Raw genomic sequence first — 18,546 nt, forward strand, 5'->3', positions numbered from 1 at the left:
ACAAACTTACAATACACTAGCACACATTAAGAGATTTTGAGGTTATTGAGGATGACACAAAAAGATCAAATGACTTCAAAGTGTGAGAGTGTGGTTATCAAGAAGTTAAGGCACTTAATTGCGACTAGCTCAAAGCAGGCATCGATGGTGTATTCTAATCATGGGGTTGATTCTACATCGTCCTGTTTGAAGAAATCGAATCAAACAGAAGAATCTTTATGTATTTGAGCTCTTGGGGATTGAACTGAACTACATTTGACAAGGGAACAATAGTCATTTTATCCTACAATTGGCTATCTTTGGACTATATGCTTGGGAGTTTTTAGGGGCATGACCTACCGACGTGAAAGAGAGAGGGTGTAGAAGCTGCAGACGTGACATAGAGAGAGGCGTTTTGGTCTGTATAGAGGCGAAATGGTCTTTTTGGCATATGATATTTTCCTTCAATAGAGCAGGTGGTTCGGTAGTTCAGTTGTATTCGAAAAGATTATATGAAGCAAGTTAATTAATATCTATCGAGTTATGTTTTATGCTTTTTTAATTGTTATCTTGGTATGACAATGTTTTTCCTTTTTTTTTTCTTTTAAATAAACTAATATGAAAACCCAAAGCGTTATTAAACAACAAAGAAGTTTAGCTAATACTAAAATTATACCATTATATCATCGAGGTCGATGACGGGAGCAAATAACCCAAGATCAGATCAAGTTCCATTCTTTGGATAGATGCATGGTGGAATTAGATTAATTCTAAGTCACATATATATTGTTCTCTGCTAGTAGAAGACAATGTATGAGTTTTATTTATTTATTTTTCTCTTTAAACCCTAGAACTTTGGATATAATGATAAGAGTTCATGATCAAGTTGAAATCAGAGTATAGTATACAATCCTCTAATCTTGTTGACTGTTATATATATTAAGGGTTGTTTGAGGATTATAAAGCAATTGTAATGTTTACCTTATATGGTTAAAACGCCCTCTTAGTTTACTAAATTTCATCTTTGAGAACGAAAAGCGGCTGATTTGGATCTTAAATGTGATCTTTTACTCAGGTTTGTAATGGTAAAAGGGGTATTGACATACGAAATAGGAATCTACGGTTGGCATTACATGTCTTATTTAACTCATACCTGAGAGTTACTATATGTTAATAAAACTATAAAAGTGTAATATTGTGAGTCTTACACTGCCTAAAAGAATTTAGCTGTTTTTTTTTCATTTATGCTGAGTTTGTCTTTTATCAACTTATATAGCAGTTGTCTTTCTTCAAAAATACATTTGTTACTATTTTATTTTAGCTATGATTAAGTTTAGAATGCACAAGCTGATGATATAGAAACTAACTAGTAAAGCAGCTAGCTAATCAGCCTCTCTAATAAGATTTAAACAGCTAATAATATATAACCGATGTTCAAATATTAACCGCTTACATGTCATTTCATTGTAAATCGTTTGAATGTTTCAACATATTAACCGATGTTCAAATAAAAAAAAATAAAAATATGTGGTCTAAAAAAAAATAATTCTAAACAAAAATAATTTCCAATATCCTATTTATTTCACTAGCTTAAAAACCCAAGAGATCGAAGTGAAGTAGAATCAAAATTTGTTTGCCTATATATATAGATAATGATGCTTCAACATACCGTGAGACACTCAAAAGCAAAAATATTATATTTAGTTGTTCATAGTTAAAAAACCCGGCCCGGCCTAGTTGTTGTTCGGCTCATCAGCATCATCTTCATCATTATCTTTGACTGGGCGGAGAACCCGGTAGGGGAAATTAACCGGTTTGGCGACGCTGTAGAGCTTGAGAGATTTTTCGTCGTAAGCATACGCTGCGTCAGTGGAGGACATAAAAGTGCCGAGGAGCACCCGACGACCATCGGGGTAGGTTATTCTAGCCTTGAACAAACCATTGGACGTCCGGTACACACCCAGTAACTTGTTCGGGTCCTCCATCATGCTGTAGTTGTACCATTCCTTGTCTGAACAACGACTCGGGATTTCCTTTGTTGAAGCAATGAGTTAAGAATGAAAACCGTGCTCTTCTACCCGGCGGGGTCCACTGGATTATTGGAAATTTGTCATTGAAAAATATAGTCGTCTGAAGCTGATTCATGAAAATCCTTGCAACTGCATAATATAAAAAATTGGTTAAATATTTATTACCTTTAAGTGCAGTAGTGTACCAGTATCAAAAGAAATTGTACAATAAATTAAACTGAATATGAGTACAAGAAAAACGTTGTATGCCAATGAATAAAATAATCATTTTTTTAAAGTTAACGAAGTTAGATCATGAGATTATGAAACTTACCATAGTTTTGCATTAAAAAGATCTGTGAAAGAAGACGATGCAACCCGGGCAAGAATGTTAACTAAAAGATCTTTTGGAAGCGATATAATAGTTCTCTTTGGTTGGTTAACAAGTTTACCAACTCGTTTTTCTCTGTGTCTACGAACACTCAAACTCTTACGATCATCTTTGGTGTTTTTTGCTGTTTTCTTTGGAATGCCCATTGCTATTACAAAGAAAATATACCAAGATGCACCTATGACCCTTATGGGGTTGTATATACACACACGAGAGTTGAGTAACAATAGAATCTTGAAGATTGAATATGATATAGTTGTTGGGAATATCCTTACCATATATTAATATAACATTTATTTTATTTTTTAAATAATGTTTGAAACTACCATCAATACCCAAGTGAGTCTTCATGAAACGGGATGTCATCCGTTTATACTGATTTTAATGCTTCAGGCTAGCTCACTCAAGAACTCCATCAAAGAGAAATCCGTTATTATTGGAAGTCCCGATTAAATCAGATTTTACACCTAAAACCTTGAGATCACAAATTTTAACTATCACCCATGTCACTAGATCAGAAGCCAAATTGTCATTGGACCAATGGCTTAATCAAAATGAAACTTTGACTTGTAATTATTGTTAATCATTATTTATTTAATGTATTGATCCAAAACATTAATTTGTAGTTAATTAATAGAGTAATTTGCAGATTATTTAATGTAATATATTTATATACCATATATACAATTTAAAGATAACAAGGTTGATACGATCAGATAACAAATTCTAATTGTATCCAACTGGCTACGTTTTTTACTTGCAAATTGATTATTAACTAATTTTCTTTAATTGTAACTTGTGATATCAATGTAAATATGTAAATATCAATGTAAATATCCTATAATTATATATGTTTGAAAGTACAATATGATTACCTAGTGATCCTAAGGCTGGTAATTATATTAAGTTAATTGTATCGTAAAGTCGTTAACTTATTCCCTGGTGAAAATTGATGTATCTTTACGAGTAAGGTTTAGAGAATGCATGACTAAGGGTTGTTTGACAACCTTATGCTGAGTCATTAAGAGTCTTGATCAGTCAAGACGTAGTCTTTGAATAAATCAACATGTTTCTAAACCATAAACCATTGAGACGTGTCTTTTTAGTTAACCAAACGTATTGTAACTCTAAACAATTCAAATGTAGCATCCTAATGGAACTACCAAACAACCCCTAAGAACAAATAAGATGATAAGATGTAGCATCAGATGATAGGAAATGCTTTGAATCAGGTTGAGGCGAATGGTTTTGATGAACCTATTGACGAGGCATTGCTTTTAGAGATTCTGACGGGGGATTTAAATTAACTTGAACTAATACAGATGAATCAACACTTAAACCTAATTATTTAGATCGTTTTCTTGTGACATGAAGTATAAGAGACAAATTACCAAATCTTGAAGATTTAGCTCTTGATCGTAATACAACGGATCATCGCCCGGTCATTCTTAACCTTAATTATGGTAACTTCGGTCCGATTTTATTCAAATTCTTAGCATATGGTTGGAGATGAAAGAGTTGGATAATGTTGTTAAAGAGAGTTGAGTCAGTTCGTCAAGTTAAAAGAAAAGCTAAAAGAGCAAAAAGTATGAAAAAAGTTATTAAGGGATCAAAAGAAAAGTTACTATACTTCTTTTGGAATCAATTTTTTTTTGAGGTTGCTACATGTCATTCATAACACTTATTCCCGAAACCAACGACTCACTATTCATTAGATACTTTCGGTCAATAAGTTCGATCATTCTCCAATATGAAATTTTTTGGCAAAAATCTTAGTGATTCGATTGGCAAAAGTCGTTGAAAATCTAGTAAATCCGGTTTAATCGGCGTATGTTACATTTATTTATCTCGGTATACAAGTTGGAGATAATATGTCTAGTAGGAAAGGGTGGCAACTGAATGTGATGAAATCAGAGTCAAAATTTGCATGTTGGAAAACAAATGTATTGTCTATTGAGGAATGGTTACACTCGTGAAGAAACACTAATTGACCCCGGGCAGATTACGGATAATCTGGGGGTTAAATAGATGTTTCCCACAAGGGGTTATGTCCGGCAAAGATGGTTCTTCTGGTGACCTGCAAAACAGACACCGTGAGCTCGTCACTTAAAAGGGGGGGGGGGGTACCTCCTTGTGACCACCCTCCGGCGTGAGAATCAGACTAGATTGCTCTTGAATATAAGTGTATATTAAGAGATTGCTAGAAAAGATAAGATGTGATAAGGTAATGTAATGTAATGTCCATACCATTTCAAGGTGTTGGAGTATTTATAGCCGAAGGTAGGTTTCCAAGCAGGTACAGCCGGCTGAATAGTATTCCTGTTCTGCCAACTGTGGGCTACGCACGTGCCATGCTGGTGGTTGGTGGGTAGGCAGCGGCTGATAGTGACCAGGCCGGCTGTGTACTATTCCTGTTCCACCAACTGCAGGCTATGCACGTCCTCCGACAGGTTGGTGAGTAGGCAGCGGCTGATAGTGACATACAGTGCAAGAGCGTGCTGCTCGTCATACTGTTGTCAGTGAGCTGTCGTATCTTTGGTCAGATCTTTTGTCCATACCTCGTCAGGTACAGTACAAAAGATCCTCCAGTATCGTACGGACTGGCTCATTTGTGCGGGAGTGTTCCCAGCTTGCTCACTCCTTCTTCAGGTGACATTACTGAATTATTTAAGAGTTAAGTGCCTTGTGCGTGTAGCCTTGCTGCGCGGGTAGCCTTCCCTGATGGCTAGTATCCGTTTCTGCGGGAACAGGCGGAGTACGTCGACCATTGGGAGGCTTTTCCTGCGGTAACAGCTTGCGTACTGCGCGTAAGGACGTCACGTCTCTGAGCATGGTGGGTCCTGCGGATCCAGTTGGTTTCTGCGCAGACGTCTCTTCAAGTGAGTCTTGCGAGTTTAGCCTTTGCGCAGACGTCCCTGTTGAAGGTGAGTCTTGCGGGTTCAACTGCGCAGATGTCCCTCTTTGAGGTGAGTCTTGCGGGTCCAACTGGGCTCTGCTGGGACCTACCTCTTCAACTCGTTACTTCAGTTCTTGGCAACATATTATTTTTCATTTTTCTTGATGCCTATTATAGCTACAACTTTTGGAAAGTCTTCGGGTCAACTTCTTCTAGGAGGATTCGACATTAAAAAAGAAAATGTGTTGGGTTAATTTGGATCTTGTTCAGGCGGATAAAAGTAAAGATGAGTTGGGTCTTGGAAGTCTTTTAGCTCTTAATTTGGCGCTAGTGTTAAGATGGAAACGGAGATTAGACAATTGTAAGGATGCTCTCTGTAGGTGTTACACTCTCTGCGTTCGCATTTTTTAATCCATACATAAAAAGGATGTATTCGATAAACAAAATGTGGCCAAAGATAGGGAGTTTGTAATCAAATCGTTAAAGAGTGTTCATGGTTAATAGTTTTATGCGGAGACTTGTGAATCTCTGCAATAAACGCTAGGATATCTCTTTCATCATGTGTCCTTTTGGTGCAAATGAGATGGAAATGACAAAACATGTTTTTGGTTCTTGCCAGATTTCTTGTCGAGCTTATAGATTAATTAAAGTCTTGACTAAATATTACAGACCTTGTAACTCTGAGACCGAGAGACATGATAACTTGGATAGATTCACTAAAGATGCACAAATCTAATAAACAAGTTGTGGAATGTATTCTTTACACGTACCGGTGGGTGATTTGGAGACTCGGAATGAAGTTATTTTTAAGGCGAATGATTTACAATCGAATCTTATTTAGGATTCGATTACTTTTTTTCCCCCTTCTTGTGGCTGGTGAGTAGAACACGAAATAAAGGTAACTTGGACTACGTGGCTTTAAAATCCACTTATTTCAATGTAATATTTTTTTAATGTTTGGTTGTTCTCTTTTAACCATCATTTTTAAATAAATTATGTTGTTAACAAAATAAAATAATAAAGATGTGGTATATAACTCAACATTTTATTTTATAAAATATTGTTTATTTGAGAAAAAAAGAGAGTAGGGTTATCCACATCCATATCTTAACGTGCACCACATACACAACATCAAATAATTCAAAAAATAAAATAAAATAAAATTGGTTGTTTGTTTGTATCATCTTCACTTTTTCTTCATCCATTGAAGGACCCTAAAACCATCATGAATGCACTCAAACTATGCAAAGCTACTAGTTATCATTCATCATTACTCTCTAAATACTCGACGAATGCTCGAATCAAGAATATAAATTACGCGATTGGTAGACCGTCTAGAAGAAGAACACATTTTGTATTGAAAGCTAGTGTTGATGGGCAAGAAGATACAACGAGCTCGAAAAGACGAAGCTTCTTGACCCTCGAAGAAGCCGGCATTGTTGAAATGTCCGGATTGAGCTCTCATGAAGCGTTTTTATGTCGCTTGACGGTATGCATGTCTTGTTCTTGTTTTCGGAAAGCATTTAATAGTTACCTACGTATCATCTCATATTATATCATATATTAAGTATTAACTCGTTAAATAAATAATTAAAAGAACTCTAATCTTAATTGTTTATTGTGTTTTTTTACATTTATTTTAGCCTACATATATTGTATCGGAAAGTATAATTTGTAGACCATTGATTAAGTGGCTGCCATGTCAGCAGCTAGTAAACATTGCTAGGTAAACGGTACTTTATAAGTAGAGTCATATGAGTTTAAATTTTAATTATCTAAAATGTGTTTAATTGTAAACAAACTGAACCGAGCCCGAGCTCGACTATGCTCGAGTTCGGCTCATTTAGACTTATGAGAGTTTGGGCTCGAGCTCAGCTCGTTTATTATTTCTTATTTAATTTACATATGCTTTTAAATATTTTTATTTATTTCGAGAAAAACCTTAAACAAGTCAAAGTTCGGTTGTGTGATGTCTAAATTAATATATCAAAGTCTAAAAAACTTAGAAATACGTAAAGTTCGTTAAGACTTGGAGAGCCTAAACTAGCTTCCTATACAAGGCTTGAACTCGGACTCAATAACTAAACAATCTTTATTTGAGACTAGGACTAGGCTCGTTTCGAGCGTTTTGTCAAATTGAGCTCGAGTAGCTCGCAAGCACAAAGATCGTTTGCACCAATAGTGTTTTTGTGCTATATACAATTTTGTGCACATATACTGATAATTTTATTGTTATGGATGAGTAATTACAAGGAAGCTAGCAAAATTTGCATTCAAAAATCTAAACACAAAACTACACAAGTTTAAACCCCGACTATGTTATATTGTTATGGATGGTGTGCTTTCACACTTCATTGTTTAGTAAAGTTTTTTTTTTCTATAACATTTTTAGTAATTATTACAAACCATGTATCGTGACGACTTAGTAAGTTTATATAACAACTTATACTGTACAGATCTCATCGCTAAATCTTTTGAGAGTGATAGGAGAGCAAGAAGGGAGTAGTATCGAAGAACTAAATGCGGGGAATGTGTGTGATTGGTTTTTGAAAGACAAACTCAAAAGAGAACAAAATTTGGATCCTGTTCTTCAATGGGATGAATCCGATTTCATATTATAGGACATTTTGATGATTTGATCCTATATGTCTACACTCAATCACTCATAATCTATGTTACATCTTATGATTCATTGATATTTTGTTATTTGCGAAATTATGTTGGTTAGGTTCATCAAATGATCATGATTTGATTATTGAACTTGAGTTATCGAGTTTAGATGTCGAAGTTGAAATGTAGCCATGGTTAGGAGATATATGTCGAGTTTCTATATTGTGGAGCCAGTTGCTCCGGACTAGTTGCTTTGGAGTGGTCACCCCTTCATTAACATTGTGTGTAGAGGAGACTATAAAACTTGAACTCTACAGGCATATTCGAATCTTTTGAGATATGCATTTGGGGTATTATATTAATAAACAACTTTTCGTACTCAAGTACGGATATGGTAATAAGGCGATACCATATATCCCAATTTTTTGAAACATACATACACATTTGCCCATACAATGTCGAAAAAGATATTTTAGCTTTCATACATTAAAATAGTAAACAAAATGTAATTGAATCTTAACTAACAACCTACGTACAGTTTAGTAAGAAATGAGTAGTCAGTACCTAATGGTGTGAAACATGGTTTTATTATCGATATCATACACGATTATTAGTCTCGTTGAAATCCCTTGCTAGTATTAGAAACTTGAATATAGCTGAGCCTTTTCTAAAACAAGTTTATTAGTTTTTCTTTAGAAAATTACGTTTTCGTATGTGTAGTTTGGCTATTATAACTATTTTAGTTTTCTATTATTTTTTTCTTGACTATAAATGTTTGACAGATTTATCTCATGTCAACATGCTTTGATGAAATAATTTCAACTAGAAAAAGCAATCCATAATATGTTCTCTGAACTGTCACTAAAATAACAAAAACTAATTAGTTAAAACTTAAAAGGTTATATTAATTAAACCAGGAGAAGTTTTTTATTTTAATTTACTTGTTTGTTGGGCCGAAGTAAGATTGGAAGCCCAGTATATTATATCATATAATAGGAAGCCCATGATTTCTAAATTCTAAATGAAGCAAGTAATTAGTGTTCAAGTTGAATAACCAAACAATAAATTCAAAGAAATAAGTGTATAGCTATAAAAACATCATGAACATGAAGTTGCTGTATTGCAAATCAGAGTTTAACTAGGGTCCATATTATGTTACCTTTAAACCGAGATTAGTAAAAATTCAAATGTAACCATCAATTCCCACGGTAATTAGTAAAAAAAATTATACTCTTAAATATACCAAAAGGACTTAATCCTATTTAAAATGATATTATACTCTAATTCTAGAATTAAGCATGTGCATTAAGTGATTGATCCACTTGTATAAAGTTATTCAAATGTAAATGAACCTTTAATAATGATTTCACCCACTATCGATCCCCAACTTATTTGTAACCATCACTCCTTTTGTAAGATGATCGTAATTAAGTGAAAATATCAAACCGGATAATTCTCGACGAGTTTGTCTCATACATATTTATATACGAGGAATTAATTTGTCAAAACCTTATATGTTAAATATGTATGCGAGAGAACTGAGATATGGATTTTCTTTTCATGAATGTTTCTAACTGAAACGACGCGATGATCATAGAAAAAGGGTTTGTGATCCAACAAACCAACATTCTTTACCTAAAGCTGCTATGCATTGAAGACTTGAAGTTGTATTCAAAATAACCAACAAACCAAAGCACAAGTGATTCATGAAAGTTACTATACCTTTTATGAATCCTCATATGGCATCTGCGTTAAATGAAGTACTTATAAAAGTTTCAAATCTTTTCTACCGAATATCGAATTCTTTCTTGATATAAATCTTAAAATATCCTAATTTAGTTACTATGCCTTTTACAGCTTACAAAGTGACAAGTAAGCACGATTATAATTTGGCGATTAAAGTTTCATTTGCTACTATCTCATAATTAAATATCTCACAGTTAAAGCTTTTCCTAATACATATTATATATTAATTAAATATTTTTCCTAAGTTGGTTACATCATAACTACGGGTATCTTTCTCATTTGGAAACTTTAGAACACATAGCATTACATGCAATCTGGCTAACTTTACTTGAGTAGAGTTCAACAATGGTGTCGGTTACCCGACCTTCCCATGAATTGTCTCAATAATCTCTTGGATCATCAACATGCAGCTTATAATAGCGTATAATAACGATAAAAAGAGGAAATTAATCCATGGTATCTATATGATAGCATTTTGCAACAATCTTTTGGATCCCCAGCATGCAGTGTATATATAGAGCGTATTTGAGATTGAGTTTAAAAAAAGCTTATTAGCTTATTGGTTTTTTCAAAAAGCCATTTTGAAAAGCCAAATTTGTGGCTTTTGGAAAACTGATTTTTAACCATTTCAAAAAGCTAAAATAAAAAAGATTTTTGTGATTGACAAACACATTAAAAACTTATTGGCCTTTAGAAAACATCAATAAGTCAATAAACATTTTTCAAACTCAATCCCAAACATGCTCATAATAGCGTATACTAACGTTAAAAAGAGAAAGATAATCCATGGTATCTATATGATCATGTTTTGATGTATTTGATTATCACGTTAACGAGAAAGGGGTTTCAAAGCGATGAGCTTTGTTCCTTTTAAGATATTCGAATATATCAAGGCTTGCTCGTTCTTGTAGATAAAAAATAGAGCGGGAACAATAAGTTGATTTGGACAAGTTGATGCAATTTGATGTTTTGTTTAGGATAACATATTGCTAATCCCGATAATTTTCCTTAGTGTAAGCCCGTCATTCAAAAAATAATAATAATAATGAGACTTACGAGCATCTTTAAAATTTAAATTGCCTGGTTAAAAAATAATAATTGCTAATACATATTATTTTTAATAAAAACGTTTTATTGAAACTACAAAGATGATTATTTGTATTCCAAACTTTTACAAATTTGTTTGTCTTGGACATAAATGGAAAAATAACTCATGTGCATTTCTAGGGGTGCAAATGATTCGAATGCTCGTGAGCCGCCCAAACTCGAATCAATTGAAAAAAAAACTTGAAACGTGAAATAAAAAAATCGGAACGTGCCAAGCCTTCTCAAGCTCGATTCGAGCCCGAAACCTCAAATAAATATTGTTTAGTTATCGAGCAGCCAACCTCTGACTCGTTTAAGATATTACACAAGTCCGAGTTGAGCTTTGATTCATTTAACTTATTTTCTCAAAATATAAATAAAAATAATTAAAAACACATTATAATTCATTTGATAAATAATAAACAAACTAAACTCATGTTCAAACTCTCGTAAATCAAATAAATCGAAAGGCTCGGCTCGTATCCACTCGTTTACAACCTAGGTGGTTCAAAACTCAAAAGTAAAAAGAAACTAAAAATATCTAACTAAAGTTAAAAAAATAAATAAAAAATAAAATCAAAATACCCTCCGACAATATTTATCCAAAATCTGTTATTTCTCACTTTAACAATTAATTCTTTTAACTAAAATGCCTCTGCGTATTGAATGCTCCAAAGACACAAACACAAACACAAACACAAACACAAACACAAAAGTAAACACTAAAACAACACGACCTGTTCGAAGTCAATACTCCAACCATTCATCCATAGAATTTTACTTTTATTAATATTTAGATTTTAAAGAGACGGAGAAACAAACTTCATCAATCAATCAATAATAATAATAATAATATGCCAATACTCGACCAACAACAACCACCACCTCCGGTTCAACGCCGTCGTAAGTTTTGGGGCTTATTATTCAACTCAAGTCATCCAACAACAACAACCTCAAACCATGTGGAGGAACATCATAGTTCGAGGAGTTCGAATGTTTCGATGTCTTCGGTTGTTAGATCTTTGCTTCCCACACGACGTCGTTTAAGGCTTGATCCTCGCTCTAAACTCTACTTTCCATGTATGCACTTACTATTAGCTTCTTTTTATTTCATAATAATTGATTATTATTATTAATTTGTTATGAATTATTTAATTATATATTTGTGGTTTCATGAGATCCAGATGATTAGTTATGTAAGTTTTGTGTTTTAATATTTTGGCCTTTTGCTACCAAACAACTATTTATTTATTTATTTATTTACTGGTTAATAATATACTTATGGTTTGATGATAAAATGTTTTACAAATAAATGAGATGATATAACCTGGTTTAAAAGCTATCTGTGTTTGGTGAGATCCAAGACCTATTTATTTTTACCATAATTTTTTTAATTATAAATAATATCTTTAAAATAGAACATATATTAATTTTGGTATTTCTCTATGTTATAAATATTTGGTGAGATAAAATTTTAATTTAATGAGATGTTATAACCCGTTTAAGGGCTATTTGGGTTTTGTGAGACCCATACCCGTAGATTCGGGCCAAATGTATGAGAAACTTCCATTTACAAATAAAACAATATGGTGGCTTGAGAAAAGGTAAGGAGCTACCAGAGAGTTTTTAAAGGTTTCGTTTATATATATTTAAGGTGGTGGTTGTTATGGTTTATAGAGTTAAGGTGTACTATGTTAAGTGACTTATTAGAGGTATTTTTAGTAATGGTTTGTGGAATTTGTTTTGCCCTTTTTGTTACTTTTGAAATTGGATAAGAGTTTTGAGTTTATGCAACACAAGTTGTATGTTGTTAGCCGTTTATATAGCGCGAATGCATTTCTAAATTTGGCAAATAGAGATAACGGGTGAATTAGTGACATACGCGTTTCACAACTGAATACTAAATCAACTAAAGGCGGGAGAAATATTTGAATTCAAAGTTTTGACGAGCTCGAGATGAAAGAATCGTCATTTATAATATAAACTTGGTTCTTCTAAGAGTCTGCTTTCTTAATACTACTATTTAAACATAACAAAAAAGTTGTCTTGTATATGTGAACATGTTATATTAACTTAAGTTATATTAAGTGTGTTCTTTTTAATTTTTATTTAATTGTATTTATTTTGTAGATGAACCCGGTAAGCAAGTCCAAAGTGCTATTAAAATAAAGAACACTAGCAAGTCTCATGTGGCTTTCAAGGTATGAATGTATGCTTAATTTTAGATATACTAGTCATTAGTTCTGACTATGTTGTTTGATGTGTTATTTAGTTTCAAACAACTGCACCTAAAAGCTGTTTCATGCGTCCTCCGGGCGCCATTCTGACTCCCGGCGATAGTATAATTGCAACCGGTAACAACATTTGTGTTTGCAAGTGTAGCCTCTGTATGCTTATATATTAAAGTTTCGGTTTTGGTTTTTTTTTTTATGATAGTTTTCAAGTTTGTGGAACCTCCTGAAAATAATGAAAAACCGATAGACCGAAAGAGGAAAGTGAAATTTAAAATCATGAGTCTGAAAGTGAAAGGAATGATGGATTATGTACCCGAGCTAGTAAGTCATACACAACCTCTTTTGAGATATTATTACTATATGTATAAGTTTGTATTATTGTATATGTATTAACTTGTGTTTTCACTCAGTTTGATGAGCAGAAAGATTTAGTAACCGTGGAGCGGATACTGCAAGTTGTTTTCCTAGACGCGGCTAAACCAAGCCCGGTAAGTTTTTAAAAAAGCTTCCATTTTTTATTATTTCATACGCGTTACAAGTTCATTTTAAACGTTATTTTGACATGATACAAGGCACTGGAGAAACTGAAGCGTCAAATAGCCGAGGCAGAGGCCGCCCTGGAAACCCGAAAGAAGCCTCCAGAAGATACCGGGCCAAAGATTGTTGGTGATGGGCTTGTCATAGATGAATGGGTGAGTTACTGTACTGGCTGGGTATTGGGTTACGGGTTAGGTTGGCCCGTAAATGTTTTTTTGTCGAAACATTTCGACCCGTTTGCTTTTTAGCTCATTTCTTTTAGCCATTTGACAAGATATAGATAAAATCACGGGTGTTAACGAGCTTAGCCGCTCGTGAGCTTCTCGAGGTCACCCCACTGAAAGCTCGAATCGAGCCAAGCTTAAACGAGCTCGAGCCTAAAAATGAGTTTCTATCTAATATATTTCTTGTATTTTTATATAATAATTACCATTATATATAAAGTAATGATAAAAATAACCAGATAATATTTATTATGTTTTATGTTATATATAAAAGTTATAATTAAAATAATTACAAATGTATATAAGTTAATTAATAAATTATAAACGAGCCAAGCTACATTAGTCGAGCTCAAGCTTTACAAAATAAAGCTCCAAACGAACTGAGCTCGAGCCTAATCTAGCTTGGGTTCAGCTCGGTTGTATACACCCTATATAAAATATAACTAAACTGATTCGCTCACAAGGTTTATAAAAGTACTGATAATAATATGATCATTTATTGCAGAAAGAGAGACGGGAGAGATACCTGGCCCGACAACAAGTTGAAGGAGACGACTCGGTATGATAATAAAACATTTATTTCCAAAACCGCGTGTACAATGTTGTGGATTCTCGTTAATGTTTCTCATTGTAAAAAGTTGTCCAATGTTGAATATGTAACTCGAGAGGTAGATTACAACACGTATATAAATCTACACCGGTTGGTGGTTACATGTAGGAGGTACAGGTCAAAACAACATAGAGTATTGTTTTGACGTGCGCCCGACAGTTCCATCAACAGGCGGAACCTTTATTTTCTTGCGTGATTCAAAATTTGTATGTTTATTAGAGTTGTTTTCGCATATGGTTTATCGAGTACAAACATCAATTTATGATTTGTTAACGCACTTGGATATTATTCAGTTATATAAACTATAAAGCATATAATGGATGCTAGATATTATTCTCTGAAGTTTTGTCATAGTTAATTTATTAACACAAGAGTATTAATACTTAATCGCGTCTCATTAGGTTGTCTTTACACAACTTCTTAACCATAAGCCAACAAATTCATTCCGAATACTTGTGTCACGAGTACATGTATCGTATAGATAATGATACTAACATGAAACAAAAGCAACTTCCTCTATTAATAAACGAAGAACACATGGTACAAAACCATTATTTCTACCCACATGAGGTTTTAGCACATCTTTAAGTATTTAGTACATATTTCAATCTTTATCAGAAAGAAACATTTATTAGATGAATCATATCATATCGTTCATAGATTGAGTGACATTGATTAGAGTCCATCGACACAAATCCATTCACCCATGAACAACTTCTTGCAGTTCAAATTCGGGTTGATGTAATCGAAGAATCCAGAGCTCAACTTGTACTGTTTAGCTATTCCAAAGCATGAATCTCCGGTTTGCACACCAACAACTGATGTACAAACCGGCTCTCTTCCTGATAGTTCTGTAAATCATCGTATTATTAGTTCACGACTTCATTTAAGATATTCATTTCAATAGTTGTTTCAAAACAGTCGGACTAAGACACTATGGGGGTAGGGGGACAGACTCAAAATGTATACAGATAATCATAAAAGAGAGGTGCCGAGCTCAAATTTTCGGTCAAAAACAGGTAAATTTACATAACTGCGCAAAAAATTAGAGGGGCGGGCCCTCCCAGGCCCTAAGTAAACTTCGCCTCTATATACACTATGGTCAGTGTGAGTAGGACACTAGCATTTTCCTTTTTTTTAACAACGATGTTAATAAATGTGTAATTTAGGAGTAGATTAGAGAGTGTGTGAGTTGCCGTTAAAAAAAAACAAAACAATGTTGTTTAAAAAGCGGTAGATAGTATTATCATTCTCTGGTTAAGTATCGGACTTACCACGGGACATAGTTCTGGTTGCGGCTGTTATCACGAAACCAACATAAACAAACACGAAAATCATGAAAATGACGGTTTTGATGTTAGTCTTAGCCATTGTTATGATGATTATGTTGTCTGTCGACGTTTGAAGATGGAGATGATTTTGTTTTGACAAATGTTAACCTATTTATAGAACTCGTATCCTACATGCAACCAACATATAAACCAAAACAGCGTTGGTAAAGCTCGGTTTTGATCCAACCAATGAAAGTAGCTAGTAAAACCAAAAATATGCATCATATCTACATGACTACATTTGTATAAGATTAGATTTTCATTATGTTGATATAAACAAGAGAAACATCGTTATACATTGTGACATTGTGTCTCATTAGTTTGTACTTAACCCTATTGCATTAACACAAAATGACAAATGTACAAGGAACAAATAAAAGAAACAACTCATCGAATGATATAAGAGCATTCACAGCCCATTCCCTACCATATATCCATATATATCATAATATTACACTAAAAATTTCTGTATTTTCTCTCTCCTGTTTAATTAAATAATAATTTTTATACCTTTATCATTATCTTTTCTCTCTCTTTCACTCACAACCACTTTTAAAAAATATTAAAATATTATACGGTATGAACAGTGAAACCCCAAATTTAACTTTCCTCATATAACATTTTCTCTCTCCTCTACTCACAACCACTCATAACCATACCATATAATTTACAAAACATTCTCACACAAATATAGGGAATGGGCTGAGAATGCTCTAATGGGGCTAAAATGGTTTAAAATATAGTTCTATTTGTTGGACTTAATAGTTTGGTAACTTCTTATGGGAAACATGTACAATTTCGTTTTAAACTCAAGCCGGTTCGGGTTAAAATCGGATTCGGGTTAGTCGACTCTTGATCAAAACTGGTTTGGGATATATGAATCGTGTTGGAGACTAGTTTTTTAAGAAGTGGGTCAGGTTATAAACCGGGTTGGTGGCCGAGTCCGTTTTCTTTCTACACGTCATCTAGGTCGAACAAAATGTTTTTCGGACGGTCAACGAATCCTCCAAATGGGATACTGGTTAAATTCATCATATCGGGATGCACTCGCTTTTCTATCCCTGGAAAACCCTCACATAATGCAAATGTTCGTGAGCAGTTGGCCGAAGGCATGACAATGCGGTGATATAAAACTCGTTCAATTCAAGGATCCAACTAGTGAACACCATCTACTCGCATAATCTTCCATCATCACTCGGTGCCTCCGAAGCTAAATGATTGGGGCATGTTTCAAACATATAACACCAAGTCTCTTCCTTACCACTCCACCACAAGCTCATTTGTTGCCGAACAAAATGTTAGGTGTCTAGAGATTTTATCGAGTAAAGCTAGGGGTCGTTTAGTCCTTTTAGCTAATTTATTGGTTAATAGTTTGTCAGGCAAATGTAACACATCCTGACTTTTTATCTTTACCTTTTAAACGCAAATAACTTTTATATACTTTTTAAATTTATAAGTTATATTTTTAAATCGTTTTGAACTAGAGGCATTTAAGTTTAGCTTCAACCAAATATATTGTGTGTTTACTTCATGTCGCTTTGCGTAAGATTTATACGTCTGCGTTAGATTCTTTACTTTTTTTGACGTATTTACCCTTACCCGCGTGACACGTACAAGTGAAATTGAATTTAGAGGTGGCATTCAATGGCTATTTCGGAAGGAAAACAGTCTTATTTTTGTAATTATGTGTCTTGGTAAATATGGTCACTTAGTAAAATACAGTATTTTCAATTTGTATTCTTATTACTCTTAGTCATTTACAAAACTTGTCTATATATATTTATTACTTAGTGAATAAGACATTGTTGTTTTGGTTTATGTTGTTGGCCTCACTATAAGCTATGACTTCTATAAAATAGGGTTACATTTAGCACGTTAAATACATCTATATCATCTTCAAACGTTATACATACAACAAGATTGCAATATAATGACTAAGATCAATAACAAAACATTCGTGTGCATGCTTTTCGTGTTCGTTGGTATCATGACCACAACTGCTCTCGGTAAGTCACATAATGCATTTCAAAGTTCATAATTATTTATTAATTTACCGTCTGTGGTCACCAGACCAGTCGAGAGGTCTGTTTCCCTTAGGGGCTTCCTCTTGTGGAAGTCCTAATTGGTTCGAAACTCTGGAGCGTCAAACTAATAATAGACGGTTGAAATTCTGTCTCAGGGCTCGAACTCGGGTATTAGTGATTGGTAGGCCTAATGGCTTACTGCATAGTCAAAACGCCGTTAAAATATTTCACTGCCTTTTTCACCTTAAAAGCAAAATGTTGGTTTAACCTTTGTTTGAAATAACCGAGAATAATCATTTTTATCTCACTTCATATAATTATGATCTTTTGTCGGATCTTCCAATAACAACGCCTCTTTGCGCATCTGTTATCGGTGTGAAAAGTGGAGATACATGTTTTGACATCGAGCAGAAGTTCAAGTTGAGCACTAAATTCTTCAACTTTATCAACCCGAATCTGAATTGTGACAAGTTGTTTGTGGGTGAATGGATTTGCATCAAAGGAATATAATTATAATCTTCAAAGTTGTGCCTCAATAATGATCCAAACAATAAATTGTACTTTCTGTTTGTATGCTTATGTGATGTATGAGCTGATAACAATGGCTTTGTAATATTGTTTACTTCAGTCTTAATAAGAAAGCTGCTTTGTTTTATACTTGTTGAAGTAATGAATGTACACACACAAACACATGCATGCATGAATCATATTAAAATGTTTTTTTGTATTATTATTTCAAGCTCATTTGATCCGGTTAACCCGTACACCACAAATGTGTTCTGTTTTGTTTAATCTCAAGATAGTATTACAATTCAAAGCGGGGGCAGCAACACAATCTGTTGTCCGCTTGCTTTCTGTTTCGATGTAAT

The 18,546-nt window shown here is 33.8% G+C and overlaps 1 protein-coding gene and 2 long non-coding RNA genes across 3 annotated transcripts; 2 read left to right on the forward strand and 1 right to left on the reverse strand.

The window, feature by feature from the left end:
- The first annotated feature begins 6,387 nt into the window (after window positions 1-6,387).
- Window positions 6,388-8,035, forward strand: LOC143534935 (uncharacterized). The gene is made up of 2 exons (XR_013135628.1): window positions 6,388-6,764; window positions 7,732-8,035. It is a non-coding gene; the product is annotated as an uncharacterized LOC143534935 (long non-coding RNA).
- A 3,405-nt stretch (window positions 8,036-11,440) lies between these two features.
- LOC143534936 (vesicle-associated protein 4-2-like) lies at window positions 11,441-14,595 on the forward strand. The gene is made up of 7 exons (XM_077029301.1): window positions 11,441-11,797; window positions 12,848-12,918; window positions 12,990-13,071; window positions 13,154-13,272; window positions 13,362-13,439; window positions 13,524-13,643; window positions 14,218-14,595. Exons 1-7 carry the CDS (start codon window positions 11,572-11,574, stop codon window positions 14,275-14,277), a joined length of 756 nt encoding a protein of 251 aa, XP_076885416.1. The 5' UTR covers window positions 11,441-11,571; the 3' UTR covers window positions 14,278-14,595.
- Window positions 14,596-14,818: 223 nt separating this feature from the next.
- Window positions 14,819-15,933, reverse strand: LOC143534961 (uncharacterized). Its single transcript, XR_013135635.1, has 2 exons — window positions 15,597-15,933; window positions 14,819-15,173 (listed from the first exon to the last, which is right to left on the reverse strand). It is a non-coding gene; the product is annotated as an uncharacterized LOC143534961 (long non-coding RNA).
- Window positions 15,934-18,546: the final 2,613 nt, after the last annotated feature.

This window comes from Bidens hawaiensis, unplaced genomic scaffold (assembly GCF_021521415.1).
Source record: "Bidens hawaiensis isolate Kalapana, Puna unplaced genomic scaffold, B.hawaiensis_p1.1 tig00010382_1, whole genome shotgun sequence".
Taxonomy (NCBI): Eukaryota; Viridiplantae; Streptophyta; class Magnoliopsida; order Asterales; family Asteraceae; genus Bidens; species Bidens hawaiensis.

Coding starts and splice junctions, on each gene's coding strand:
- LOC143534936 (XM_077029301.1), top strand. CDS start 11,572: ATGCCAATACTCGACCAACAACAACCACCACCTCCGGTTCAACGCCGT. Junction 11,798..12,847: donor CTCTAAACTCTACTTTCCAT/GTATGCACTTAC, acceptor TTTATTTTGTAG/ATGAACCCGGTAAGCAAGTC. Junction 12,919..12,989: donor AGTCTCATGTGGCTTTCAAG/GTATGAATGTAT, acceptor TGTGTTATTTAG/TTTCAAACAACTGCACCTAA.